The sequence below is a fragment of the Phascolarctos cinereus genome, unplaced genomic scaffold (genome assembly GCF_003287225.1).
Source record: "Phascolarctos cinereus isolate Bilbo 61053 unplaced genomic scaffold, phaCin_HiC Scaffold_3;HRSCAF=262, whole genome shotgun sequence".
Taxonomy (NCBI): domain Eukaryota; kingdom Metazoa; phylum Chordata; class Mammalia; order Diprotodontia; family Phascolarctidae; genus Phascolarctos; species Phascolarctos cinereus.
Window position 1 is genome coordinate 170,821,956 of NW_027555736.1, and position 15,047 is coordinate 170,837,002.

A 15,047-nucleotide genomic window follows, 5' to 3' on the forward strand; every position below is an offset into this window, starting at 1 on the left:
AGGAAAAGGAGGAATCTTAAGAGGGGGGAATTCTGTAGGCCCCAGGAAGGGAGATTGAGTGCAGGGGGAAAGAGGAAATAAGACTGGGGAGAAAATTGGGGACAGAAAAGGGGAGTTGTACTGTGGGATGGGGGGAGAGAACTAAGCTTGGCTGGGGAATAGAGGGTGGGGATAGGGCTGCCAGGGAATGCCAAAAACAACACAGGCTACTTTCATTTCCAAAACTATTTATTTCAACAAGCCCCTAAATGTTCTACCAGAATTTTGTCTCCAGAAATGACCAGATTCGTTATTCTATAGCATAGCAAGTCAGCTCTCAAAGTGTTTAGTACAGTAGCTAAGCACTTAATAGATGCTGGTTGATTTGGAGAAGGAACCAGGACACTTTAGGACAGCAGGGAGAGGTGAAAAGGGAAGGGAGTTCTTAGGGGTGGGGGACAAAGATTGACATGGTCAGGGCTTGTTCCTTCAGGCTACTTCCCCCAGAGCCAGCGGATGTCTGTCAGACCACTGGGCAGGGTTTCCAGCACTGGGGCTGCAGGGAGCATCTACACAGCTACCCACCCAGAAAAATGCCAATTACCCCAGAGTGCCCCAACCCTCCTTCCAGTGCAAATGCTCAGTACCCAGCTGGCTTTTCTTCTGTTACCTTCCCTCGAGAGTTTAGTGAGTAGGTGGGTCTGGCAAAGGGAAGGTACAGAAGTACCAGGCTCATGGCCCTGGAACAAGGCGGTTGTGCTAATGACCACAATTATCTTTGCCTGCGCTCCAAGTTTCCAGGTGAAAAGCCTGACACCCAGAAACTGGTCCTCATCCAGCATTCCCCCAGGCACGGAGCTGGGTCTCCTGGCACCGACTCCCAGGCTAGGCCATGATCTGAGGCAGGACACAGACGCAGGCAAAGGAGACAGGATAGACCTTCCGCTCTAGGTAATAACAGTCACTTCCCGGCTGCTCGCCGTGACCGTGACACTGGCGCCGGTAAAAGACAGTCTGGTTGTACCAGAGTAGCTCAGAGTTCCCACGGTGGTCCATGTGGCCTGTATTCAGGCTGATGCAATGAGGGCACAGGCAGCGGGCATGATACAAGTCCTGGGGAAGCCGGTTTTCATCCCGGTCCAACCTGTTGGGATAGTAGGTGCCATGAACCCAGGTGGAAAGAAGCCCAGGAATTCACATTTAGAAGACAGAGATGGAAGGAGGGACATGAGGAGATGACTCCATAGTAGTCTAATTGGACCCCAAGGCATTCATGATTGGAAGAGAATCCAAGGTATTCTGGATATCATGAAAAAGCAGTTGTGAGGCAGTGAAGGGAGAGACCCCAGTTGTCACGCTGGATTGCAACCCCACTACAAGGGGCTCTGGTTTCCAGTTGGACCCCACCAAGCAGCCCCTAAAGAGGGACCCAAACCCCAAATTTAGCCTACTAAGGGGCCTCCAGTTCATGGCTTACCTTGTGCCAGGGCTTGGAATTTGGATTAACTGAGCTCTCAAAATAGTTATGTAACAAATAATGGACAGGCAACATGTTATAATGTAAAGAACTCTGGACTTAGAGTCAGAAGTCCTGGTGTTGAGTCCCAGCTCTGACACAGCTATGTGACTAGGGCATGTCACTGGACCTTAATTTTCCTCATCTGTAAAATGGGAATAATAATGCCTACATTACCTACTTCATAAAGTTGTTGTAAGGCAAGTACCCTATAAATCACAAAGCCCTATGGAAATTAGAATTATTATTAAAATGTGAATAACTGGGGGACCCTGGGTGATTTTGGCCCAGCTCTTAGTTTCGTGAAGTTCCCTTTTCACTTTCCCCAAACCTTTCGGGCTAAGTCAGAGCTCCTTCTGGAGTTAGAGGAATTGTCATGGAGTATGGAAAGAGATTCATTCGTTCATTCATCCACCCATCCAGCAAACTTTTATCATATAAGGGTGGGGAATACAAAGTTTACCTGTCACTATGACATTTAACAGTCTAACGCTGGGGTTCTTAACCTTTTTTTGTGTCATGGATCCTTTTAGCAATCTGGTGAAGCCAAGGGGACCCCTTCTTGGAATAATGTTTTCAAATTTATAAAATAAAATGCAAATACAAAAAAAATGCATAGGATTATAAAGGAAATCAATCATATTGAAAAAGTTACCAAAATATTTTTAAAAATCAAATTCATGGCCCTTGGTTAAGAACCCCTGGTCTAGTGAAAGAATAAGATAAAAATATCAATAACATATTATGTTATATATTAATAAAGATATAGAGAGAAATAATATTAATATTTGAAAGAGTAATGATTTCATCCAATATGTCCCCACCACCAATGCAGATCACAACTCCCTCACGACTTAGCAGATGGTCATCGAGAGTCTCTGGGTCTGAAAAATTTCTCACCCTGTGACCCTCCTTGTAATAAGACTTTTCAAACAGCTAGATTGGTCTTCAGGTAATAGATCAAGCATTTGAAAGATTTATGCTTGGTTAGATCTACCAGAGTTGACAATTCAATAGCATAGCTCTCTGGAACTCAAGGTAATCACCATGACATTATGAGGCATTGGGGTAAGACTTTAATATACCTCAGATATATACAGTTTTTTATGATTAACAAAAAAAGGCAAGCAGAGGCTGCCTCAGATAGTGCCCCCATCCCCCACCAACCACATATAAACATGCACACATATATACATGTACGTGTGTATGAGAAATGGAGAGCGGGCTTCAGCAGGGATCCATGGGGGAGAGGAGGGCAGGGAGAAGGACAAGGAAGGTCAGTAGACTTACTCATAGCTCCAGGGAGAGATGGCCCTTGAATTGAGGGGCCCTTCCCGGCTGGCCCGACACTGGGCAGGTTCAGGGACCTTGACATTTGGGAGCTGCAAGTTTCTGGAGACTTCAAGGGGTACAGAGGGCATACTGTTCCAGCTCAGCAACATCTCAGAAAGGTCCTGTTCCTTGCTGCAACAGCACCTATGGTGATGATTACAATCCCTCCGAAACCTCAAGTTCAGAGCCTGGGTCCCTGTGGCCACCACCAGAATTCCTATCAACTGCAGAAATTAAAAAAGAGGAAGATTAAGTGTCACCTTGGCTTGCTACCCCCAGGACCATCCCTTCACTCCAGTTCTCAATCGCCCAAGAGGCCCTCCTTTTTAGAGTCTGACGTCTAAGTCCTCCAGAGCCCGCAAGACCACTTCCCCAGCCTAGAATCATAAAATATTAAAGCTGGAAGAGACTTTAGAGATCATCTGATCCAATCCCCTTATTTTATAAATAAGATCCTTAAGACTCAGGTCACACAGCCAGTAATACATAGTCACATTAAGTCAGACCCAAATCTCCTGACTCCAGGTCCAGAATTCTTTCCACTAAACCATGCTCGCTCCACAAGTGAGAGCTTCTCAGCTCAACCCATCCTTGCCCTTCTCAGCTCAATCCCAGCCTCCATTTTCCTAAGCCTCCTGACCTCAAGTGGGAGGCCTTATCCACCTCCTACTATCCCATTCACTCACCCAGTGCATGCTGAATGAAGCAAGGTACTGGACAGAGAGATGTTGGGAACGACGGGTCAGAATGAAGCTGATGCCCGGGGACTCCTAGTTTTATTAACCTCAGCTTAATTTGACATGCAAATAAGATATTTCCAGGGAGTGGTAATTCTCATTAAGTAAAGTTGCTGAGAGCCTTGAACTATCTTTTTTATCTCTTCTAGAGTCTAGAACTAGCAATGCTCTTTTTTCTTTTTCTTTTTTAATTTTTAATTTATGGGATAAAACAAGCATTTCCATAACAGTATAATTTTTTTAAATGATTACTCATGAAATTGCAAATATATTATGTATAATAAAAGCAATGCTTTTGAATGAAGACATGAATGAATTTATTTATCCCTCAATTTCCTTATCTGTAAAACAGAAAAGGAAGAGTCTCCAGGAAAGTAAGAAGATCTGAAGCCATGTCATATGAGGATTGGTTGGAGGAAATGTAAAATGTATAGCCTGGAGAAGACTTAGGTTGCATTTAATTTCCATCTTCAAATATTTACAACACTACCAACTAAAAGAAAGATTATATTTATGTAGCAGAACTTGGATTGCACTAGACCCCATGTCTTCTGGAAGTAACCATTCTATTTGGCCTCAGAGAACAGAATTAAGAATAGTGAGCAGAAGTTAAAAAGATGTAAATTTGGGTTCAATATAATGAAAAACCTCTTAACAATTAGAACAATTCAAAAGTGTAATGGGCTGCCTTGCAGGGGGGCTGGCAAAGAATGTGTTCCCCAACAATAGAAGCCAGATGACCACTTGTTAGGGCTGTTAGAATTTGCCAGCAAGGATTCTTAACCTGAGAGCCCTGAACTTGGGTTGTGTGTTTTTATTAAAATTTTGGTAACTGTATTTCAGTATAACTGGTTTCCCTCATAGTCCTACGTATTTTATTTTATGCATTTATGAACATTATTTTGAGAAGGAGAACTATGGGCTTTGACAGACAGACAAAACCGTCTATGACACCAAAAAGGTTAAAAACTCCTGGCCCAAAGGGAATTCCTGTTCAAGTACAGGTTGGACCAGATACCATCAGAGGGCCCTTCCATGATTCCATATCTTTCCTACCTTCAGGGGCATTGCATGAATCAAATGAGATCATAATGCGCAAGCTTTGGCCAAGGTAGCAAAGGGAGGAGTAATAAACTTAATTTTCTGCTCATTGGCTGCTTTGGGGCCTAAGCAGTAAGCTTTGCTTTTTAACTTTTCCAAGAGGGAGGACGGAACAGCCCTGGAAATGACCTTTAAAGTGCTACCATCATGGGGATTTCCTCTACCTGGCAAGTTCCCTTCTGAAGACTCTAGCCCAGAACCTTGGTCTGTCCTTAGGGGAACTCACTCCTTAAGAAACAAGCATTCTCATGGAGGGAGGTGACATGAACAAATATTAGTATATCCATAATATAGACAAAGTGTATACAGGATAGTTTGGGGAGGGAGGGCACTAGCAGCTGGTGGAGGAGGACAGAATCCATACAAAGCTTTTGTCTCCCATCCCAGCTTCCCTAACCTTCACAGACTGATCCATGGCCTCAGGAGAGCCTGCACCATGACCTCCGACCCCAGTAAAGATCTTCCTCTGAAATCTTGGAGTCTGTTCTGGGAAGGGTCTCATTTAAGAGAAGCATCCCATAGGTCAGATAACTTTGTAGTCCTTGGTCCACATTGTCAGGTATGGTACAGTAGGGATGCCTTTGTATTTGGGGGCTAGATGCTGCAGAAATTTCTTCCAACCCTCAAAACCTGGGATTGTGGGATTCCTTATCTCCAGTCTTTGGGAAATTGTGCTACTTCCTCTCCCCATCCAGTGTCCAAAGCTCTCACCTCCATCATCCTTTGCCCTCTCTAACCCCCATCCCCTACTCACCATTTCTATCACTACAGCCCCTAGTCTAATGCACAATGACCAAGCTGTGGGTAACTTTTCCCATTGCACAAATAAGGAAATTGAAATGGGGTAAGAGATAGGGCAGGTCATGGAACCCTGGATTCCTGGCTGCCTAGCCCTACCCTGAGGAAGAGAAAGATGGGTACTAGCCACCTGGGATTTGCCTGTCTCCCCCACCACCTCCACTCCCACTTTTGGGGGTGGAGAGCCTGTGGGTGTAGGGATAGAAAGGAGAAAACCCTCATGATAAGGGTTCCATGACTCACAAATGGAAAACCTGGGAGTCCCTGGCTGGGGTGGGTCTGGTCTATGCCCCTGCTCCTTTCCCATTCTTCTCCCCTCCCCCCCAACATCTCCACTCCATCCCCACGTACTACTTTGCAGCAAAGGGATTTATAATAAGTAGAAACTCAGGACTTAATCTGATGCTGGGAGGCCAGTCATCCAGGGCCACCTAAGAAGGGGCCTAGTAGGAGTAGGACAGAGAATGGGGGAGCTCTGAATCCTTTCCTGCTCTTGCGCCCTCTCTTCCTGAAAAGAAAAAACTGCATACCCATAGTGACCAGGAAAGTGTTTATAACTTTGTGGCTTAGACTCCTAGGGGATAGATTTGCATGTGTTCCATCTCACTTTAAGTGTGTTACCATGGAACTTGGAAAATAAACAGTTGGCTCAGAAAGTTACCCCAAATTGCTGAGTGGGTTGGTCTGGGGCAACAGTGTTTCCCCCAAACTTGTGGGCCGAGAGGCCATCAAGCAGAAGGACAGGCTAGAAAAATAGTGGTTCTGAGGCAAAGGAAAAGCAGCTTTAGCTACAGGATGCTATGGAGGAGTGAGATGTAGAGGACACAGGGATTGTGGGGTGGGAATTAAAATGGGGAGGGGTGGCTGAGAGAATAGGCCTTGGGAAGAATTTGGTGTGACTGATAAAATTATCATCCCTCTCTCTCATCTGGCAGGCATTTGTGGCCTACTATAGAGTGCTGGTCTTGGAAGTCACATGATTTGTGCAAATACCATTTTCAGATACCTGCCAGCTGCATGGCTATAGATATGTCACTTGACTGCTCCAAGTCTCAGTTTTCCTATCTGTAAAATAACCCTATGCAGTAGATGCTATTACTAGCTCCTTTGAACAGATGAGGAAAATGAGAAGTCAAATGATTTGCTGGAGATAAAAACCCCTACCTCACTGGAATGTTAGGAGAATTGAATATAAACTATTACTACTGTCCTCAGTAAAATATCTATCTACCTCTTCCCCTATCTTAGCAGGTCTCCAAGATCCTAGAGGTAGCTACATGATGCAGCAAGATGGTGCAGTGGATATCATCCCTGACTTGGAATCAGGAAGACTCGGGTTCAAATCCTTTTTTTTTTTAAATTAGGCAATTGGGGTTAAGTGACTTGCCCAGAGTCACACGCTAGTAAGTGTCAAGTGTTTGGTCTGAGGCCAGATTTGAACCCAGGTCCTCCTGAGGTGCTCTATCCACTGAGCCACTTAGCTGCCCCTCAAATCCTGTTCCCTTTTTATCTCCAGCAAATCATTTGACTTCTCATTTTCCTCATCTGTTCAAAGGAGCTAGTAATAGCATCTACTGCATAGGGTTATTAGGGATAAGGAGCAGATTTGTGATTTCATTGGTATAGGACAGCAGTGTCACACTCAGATAAAAATGGAAGCCACTAATCCATACATAAGGATCCCTGTGGGCCACATATTGAATTAGTTTTAATTTTTAGTATTTTAAATATTTAGTATTTTTAGTATTATTCTCTGTTTCATTCCATCTTTATTTTGTTAAATATTTCCCAATTGCAATTTAATATTTTATTTCCCAATAACATTTACTCGTTAAATACTCTCCAGTTGCACTGGGGAGTGTTGTGGGCTGCAAGTGACCTGCATGTTTGACAGTTCTTGTCTAATGAATCCCAATTGAAGGAAACTCTCTTTGCTAACGCTGGTCAGCACCTTCTCTGCCATTTAAGAGTCCTAGAGAGCTGCCTCCAGTAGTGGCGGTTTTAGTAACTGCCCAGATCACACTGCCCGGGTGTGGTGGGCAAGGCCTTGAATTCTAGTCTGTCTCCCCAGTTTTGATGCCAGCTCTCTTTCCACCCCACCAATGGAACGGATAGAGAGCCTCTTCATCAGCCTCTCGCTGTGCCATTGTGAGGGTCAGATGAGTTAATACATATAAGGCGCTTTACCAACTTCAAAGCAATATATGAATGTTTGTCATTGTTGTTGTCGTTATTGTTATCATTATCAGCAGCAGCATCAACCCTCCTTTTTGGAGTCAGAAAGACCGCTGTCCAAGTCTGGCGTCTGACATAGCAGCCTTGTGACCATCCAACCACTTGGTGTCCCAGGGCCGTTCTAATAAAGATCACCATTTTCAGGCTTTAAGACTATAGGTTTCCCTTTTATTAAGGGAGTTGCCATCGGGGGAGCTCCCTAGACTGATTAAGTCATAGGGCCAGACCAAAGTGAAGGGATTCGAAATCCTTTATAAGGCCTAAAACGATATAGAAACATTAGTTGTTTTTATTACTGGGATTTCCCCTGCCCAGGTGCTACAAGGCATTCCTACATACAGCCAAGTGGCCAGCTCTGCTGGGAATGGGCTCACTGGCACTCCCCTCCCTGGGGACCTTCTAACTCTCACCAGAGCCTCCATTTCCATGGGGATTTCAGAGGCTTCTGGGGGCTCCACCAAAAATTCTGCAGGGAGGTGCACAGAGATTCAGAGAAAACAGAATCTTATTAGTGTCCATGCCCCACCCCATGCCGTCCAATCGGGACCTTAAGGCCAGTATCCAGAATCAAGCCGTTAAAAGTAGTAGAGGTTTGCCCTATCCAGGGCAGCCCCTCCCAAGGAGACTGAGAGGAAATCTTGAAGCCTGAAAGGTCTAATAGCAGACAGTGGTCCTTGATATATTGTATTGTCCTGACCCTTCAATTTTAGCTTTGAGCTTGGGGTCCGAGGCTGTAGCAGTAGGGGGCTATAAAGCACTCACAGAGTCAAAGGATGTTAGGGTTGGAAGGAGCCTCAGAGGGCATCTGATTCAGCCCCAACTGAAGCCCAGAGAGGTTAAGTGATTTTTCCCAAGCTTATGTTGTTGTTCTTCTTTTCTGTCATGTCCATCCCTTTATGACACCATTTGGGGTTTTCTTGGAAGTGATTTACCATTTCCTTCTCCAACTCATTTTACAAATTAGGAAACTGAGGCAAACAAGGTTAAGTGACTTTCCCAGAGTCACACAGCTAGTAAGTGTCTGAGATTAGATTTGAACTCAGGGAGATGTCTTCCTGACTCCAGGCCCAGCACTCTATCACTTTGCCACCTAGCTTCCAAAATCATACATGTTGGAAATTTTGCAGGGCTTGGATTTGAATCCAGATTCTCTGACTTCAGATCTAGCAATATTTTCCACTATGCCAATATGTTTTGGAGGGGCTCTGTTTTTTCTTCCTGAAAAAAAATCATTCTGAAGACTCATGGAAGTGTCCAATCATCTATGACCACTTTGAAGGAGCCCCACACATGTACACACATACACACACACACACACACACACACACACACACTAAAGCAGGGGTCTCCATCTCTCTGTGGGGGAACTTGAGACTCTTGCTCCATCTTCGGTCACTTCCTTTATCTCGGCAGGGACTCCCTGGTTGGCACCCTGCCTGCCATGAGAAACATTTTCCAAAGGGTTTTCCTGAGAGGTTGGCCTGCCTTGGAATCCCTGAGTCATTCCAGCTTCCAGGGAACCCTAGTGTGTGTGTGTGGGTGAGGTGCATACAGAGCAGCACCTGAGGGGGTGGACGGTTGAACACCCTAATGCTTGTTCCCTTTCCAGGCAACAGAAAACCTGCCTTAAACCCAAACCAGCACTTGGGGAAGAGACTTGACTTTACATTATGCTTGTGACAGCAAACTCAAATACAAAGGGGGCCATTAAATCGTATATAATGATTCCTGTAGGCAAAATATTGACTTAGAAAACCACATACTAACATTATCTAAGTTCTATTGTATTTTTATCTATTGTGTTAAATATTTTCCAATTACATTTTAATCTGGTTCCTGAAGCTTGTGGGTATGTTGTTGACCACCAGGGCCCAATTAGGATTTCTCTAGATGAGAGGGGACCATTTAAGCATTTATTGAGCACCTACCATATGCAAGGCACCATACTAAGCACTTTACAAATCTTATTTGATCACCACAGCAACCCTATGAGGCAACTGCCATTATTGTCTCCATTTTATTGTTGAGAAAACTGAAAGAGACAGAGATTAAGTGACTTAGCCAGGGTCACACAGCAAGCACATTTGAACTCAGGTCTTCCCAACTACAGATCCCGCACTTTATCCACTTCACCACCTAGCTGCCTAATCACAGAATGTCAGGATTGAAAGGCACCTTTGAGATGATCTAGTCCAGGTTTCTCAAGCTTTTTGGTCCTGGGACTGCTTTACACTCATAAAATTTTTTGAGGATGCCAAAGAGCTTTTGTTTATGTGAGTTATATCTACTATTATTTACCATATTGAAAATTAAAACTAATTAACTTTTAAAACATTTAATTCACTAAAAATAATATAAACCCATTGAATGTTAACATAACTCATTTTTATGGAAATAACTATTTTCTAAAGCAAAAAAAAGTGAGAAGGGTAGCATTATTGTATATATTTTTGCAAATCTCATTAATATCTGGCTTAATAGAAGACAGCTAGATTCTCGTATCTGTTTCTATATTCAATCTATCGTAATATGTTTTGGTTGAAGCATATGAAAAAAAAAATCTGGTGCCATATAGATAGGTAGTTGGAAAAGGCAGGAATAGCTTAAGAGACAAATAATGTCTTAATATTATTACAAAAAATGATTTGACCTCACAGACCCCTGGAAAGGCTCTCCAGGACCCCCAGGAGTCTTCAAACCACACTCTGAGAACTGCTGACCTAGTCTAAGACCTTCATTTTGAGGATGAGGAAACTGAGGTTTCAAGACTTGACCACGGTCACAGTATTAACAGCTTATGTTTAAATACTTCTCTAGATGAGAATATCTCTAGATGAGATAAATACTTCACAGTTTACAAAGTACTTCACTTGAAGCAAACCCATAAGAAGGTTCATGTAGGTATTTTCTCCATTTTACAGATAGAGAAACTGAGGTTCAGAAACAGGAATGTCTTGTCCAAAGTCCCACAACTAGTAAGGAGCAGACCCAGGGCTCCAATCCAGGTCTTCTTTATGTCGCACCATGCTTTCAGAGCTATCCAACCCATCTTTCCATCTGTATCTCACACTGCTCCCCCACCTATACCCTTTGCTCCAATCAAAACAGAACACCTACTGCTGCTCAAATGGGTTCCCTGAGGTTGTCTGCCTCTGCACTCTTGCTCATTCCATTCCCTAGGCCTCGAATGTCAATCCCCTCTATCTGTTGAAATCCTGCCTAGGCCAAGTTCAAACTCCACCTCCTCCATGCACTTACCCACTTGGTGTTATAATTATTTCTAAATATGATCTCATCTCCCCTTCTAGATTGTAGATCCCTTGAGGGTAGAAGACTGTGTCTTCCACTGCTTTCAGTCTCTTGAGCTTTGAATAGAGAAGGCACCCAATGTTTATGAAAGAATGAATGAGAATAGCTTGACTATAATGGAGGGTGTAGGTTGGGGGAAAAAATGGGAAATGAGGTCAATTAAAGAGGACCATGAAAATCAGGCAGTAGACTTTAGGATGTCTGTGTGTGTGTGTGTTGTGTGTGTGTGTGTGTGTGTGTGTGTGTGTGTGTGTGTCTGTGTGTGTGTGATTGTCAGAACAGGGATTCTTAACTTTTTTTTTTATCAGACCCCTTTTGGAACTCTGGCAAAATGTATGGACCCTTTCTCAGAATAATGTCTTTAAATGCATAAATAAAATACATAGGCTTACAAAGGAAAACGAACTATACTTAAATATAGTTACTAAAAAAAATTTAAAGTTCACATTGTCCAGGTTAAGAACATACTTTTTTAGGGGCAGCTAGATGGCACAGTGGATAGAGCACCAGATTCAGGAGGACGTGAGTTGAAATCCGGCCTCAGACACATAACACATACTAGCTGTGTGACCCTGGGCAAGTCACTTAACCCCATTGCCTAGCCAAAAAAAAAAAGAACATACTTTTTAAGGAGCAGCTAGGTGGCACAGTGGATAGAGCACTGGCCCTGGATTCAGAAGGACCTGAGTTGAAATCCAACCTCAGACACAAAACACTTACTAGCTGTGTGACCCTGGGCAAGTCACTTAACCCCATTGCCTAGCCAAAAAAAAAAAAAGAACATACTTTTTTAGCTAAGCTATCCACCTTTTTTCAGGCAAGAACTCCTCTGAAGGCTAGCCTGGGTTACTCAGCAAGCCAGTGGCATGAGGACACATGTCTACTATGCCCTCATCCACTCTACAGGCAATTTGTCCATACAGGTCATTGAGTCTCCCATCCATCCAGCCTCAACTACCAAGCCAAGCAGCTGCAAGAACAAATAACCCCACTTCTAACACCATTCTTGCTTCTCAGACCAGAAATTGCCCTAAATAAATTCACAAATTCAACTCCAATCTCCTTAGGCTCATTTCTTTCTTTTTTATTTTTTTAGTGAGGCAATTGGGGTTAAGTGACTTGCCCAGAGTCACACAGCTAGGAAGTATTATTATGTGTCTGAGGCCGGATTTGAACTCAGGTCCTCCTGACTCCAGGGCCGGTGCTCTATCCACTGCACCACCTGGCTTCCCCCTTAGGCTCATTTCAAAGTCTAAGGCAGGGGAGAAGACTTTCCCTATCTCATATATCAACATGTATTTTCATCTACCATAAAAATAAAAAATAGTAATAAAAAAATTGACATTTACATAGTACTTGAAAGTTTGCAAAGCACTTTACATGCATTCTTTACATGTGATCCTCACAACAGCCTTGTGAGGTAGGTACAATTATTATCCCCATTTTAAAAATGAGGAAACTGAGTCTCAAAGAGGTTGAGTGACTTGTGAAGGATCACATATCTATGAAGTCTCTCAGACTTCAAGTCTGGCCTCTTCATTATAAGAGAGACAGAAGGTAGAGAGGGGGTAGGTAGTGAAGTGATGGGGAGTGCTAATGGGGTGAAGGTGGAGCAAAAGGGTAAGATAAATATGAGCCCTCCAATTTCTCTCTGGTACCACCCTCACCACTTTACCACACACCCCATGCCCACCAAACATGTACACAATGAGGTGGAGCTAACAGTTAGCTTTCGGTGCCTGGGAACACAATAGTCTTTCTACCAAAGACATTCATCGTCTTTCTAACACCTTTTAATGATCCCATGAATCTTGCAAAGGCAGTAGGAAGATTGAAGTCCCATTAAAACCTGAGCTACAGACCCTTTGGATTAAGTTTTGCCTCTTGAAGGAGCAATTCTTAGAAACATAATATCTTTTCCATTCTTGCCTTGGCAGGGGCGTCCTACCCAAATTTTCATCTCCCCCTTTACTCCGACTGGTTTATGCTCATGGTCCATTGAACAGGAAACAGGCCAAGGCACATTCCTACCAGAGAGGAGACCCTCTATTCCTTCCCAGGGCAGGAAGGCTCCCCTTGAAACTCACAAAGTTTCACATTCATTCATTCAATAAACATTTGTCAAGTGCCTGCTATGTGTTTGGCACTGTGCTAAGCAATGCAGACATAAAAAGAGGCAAAAGACATTCCCTGACCTCAAGGAGCTTACAGTCTAATGGAGGAAACAAAATACCATCAAATATATACAAAGCAAGCTATATGCAACATAAATAGGAAGTGATTAAAAGAGGAAAAACACTGAAATTAAAAGGGGTTGGAGAAGGCTTCCAGTAGAAGGTGGGATTTTGGTTGGTCATCCTTGATTCTCAAAGAGGACAAAAATGACATCACTATGTTAGTCAAGTTACAATGAGTCGGACTGTGGCTGATTAGATCAATATGAGCTCAGAATGCTCTACCACAAGTTGGGCACAAATAGTCCATGTGAACATTTGGGGTGGATTCTCTAAATTTGCACATCTTGTGTTTCTTTTGAGCTGCTTCAATTCTACTTAGCCACAGAGCACAGACAGCACCTTCTCTGATGAAGGCACAGCATGCTGGGCTGTCCTGTGCCAATGTCTCCCAAGTCATGCAATCAATTCCAGAGTTCTTCAGAGAGATCTTGAGAGTATCCTCGTATTGCTTCTTCTAATCACCATGTGAGTTTTCCATAATATAGTCTTTTAGGCAAGCTTCTGTTTGGCATTTGAACAACGAGGCCACTCTCTATCATGATTGTACTCCCTGCAGTTGAGTAGGGGTATAGGTGGACTTTTATTGGGATTGAAAGACAGCCAAGGAGGTCAGTAATCAGAGGGGAGGGGGGAGAGCATTCCAGGCATAGGGCACAGTCAAAGAAAAAGCTTCGAGCCAAGAGATAGCATCTTGCTTATGGACTAGCCAGGAGGCCCCAGGACCCAAGCAATGTCTAGGGCACTCATGATTCCAAAGGCCACAGGGGGGTAAATCCAGACCAGGGTGACCTGAAAGTCTGTTCTAAAGAAGAGTGATTTGCTACTGTAAGGGGGAAAAAGTCAGTAGATAACACTATCTGTTCATGTCTATCCTCGCGATAGTCTGGGGGAATCCCATCCAAACCTAACTCCAGGTCCGCCTTATTCTCAATCTAGCATTTAAGGACATCCCCTAAATCAAATTGCCAAAAAAAAAAAAAGAGAGCCTTTAGTTTCTCTGCCCCAGAATGTACATAGCTCGATTACATCACGGTGCTACTGAGTTCACTAATTGCCAAGGCCCATGACCTACAAAGTGACACAGCACCTTCCATCTCCTGAAGGAGGAAGGACTAGACACAGCCTAGACTCCACCTCTCAGGTAGTCATTAGTTGAATCCCATATGGGCCAGTTAGCTTCATCCTATTTCTCAGCCACAGACTTACACTCTAACCTAGCTAAGTGCTACATCAGTGCAAACCCCTCACTACTCCTGAGAAAAGAAAATCCATGCATATACTTTACTCAAGAAGAGCTAGGAGGTTCTTCTTCATATGGGAAAGATGACAGTCTTTTTTCTTCTTTTCTTTTAAAGCAGGAAAAAAGAGAACTTTATAGGGGAAGAGAGAAGGTGGAGAATGAATTGATGATGATAATAATGGCAGAAAAGAGGAGCTCTGTGGATGAGCCTACAGCACCCCCTTTTTCCCATATAAAATTTTCATGGAGACAGGATGACTTTCCATTCTCAGAACCTCACCCAGGCTCAAAAATAGCCCCCTGCTCTTCTAAAGACCATATGAGCCCTCTGTACCTGGCAATCCCCATTTCTGCTCTCCAGAGGGTGTTGAACAAGGCAGGGCTAGAATATGGGACAAGCCCAGACTGGCTGAGGAATTTAAGAGTTTGAGAACTGGCCTACTTCCAGTCCTGGAACCATACAACTGGATCTGTGCAAACTCACTACAGCTGGAAATACACTTTGGGTGAGAATCTGTGTAAATTTAATCTTAAGAGAATTTATTGATTCCAAAGGCCTGTCA

At 43.6% G+C, this 15,047-nt stretch overlaps 1 protein-coding gene across 1 annotated transcript; it reads right to left on the minus strand.

Moving 5' to 3' along the window:
• Nucleotides 1-210: 210 nt before the first annotated feature.
• Nucleotides 211-3,522, minus strand: IL25 (interleukin 25). Its single transcript, XM_078151634.1, has 3 exons — nt 3,514-3,522; nt 2,786-3,051; nt 211-1,123 (listed from the first exon to the last, which is right to left on the minus strand). The coding sequence occupies exons 1-3, from the start codon at nt 3,520-3,522 to the stop codon at nt 865-867; spliced, it is 534 nt and encodes a 177-aa protein (XP_078007760.1). The 3' UTR covers nt 211-864.
• Nucleotides 3,523-15,047: the final 11,525 nt, after the last annotated feature.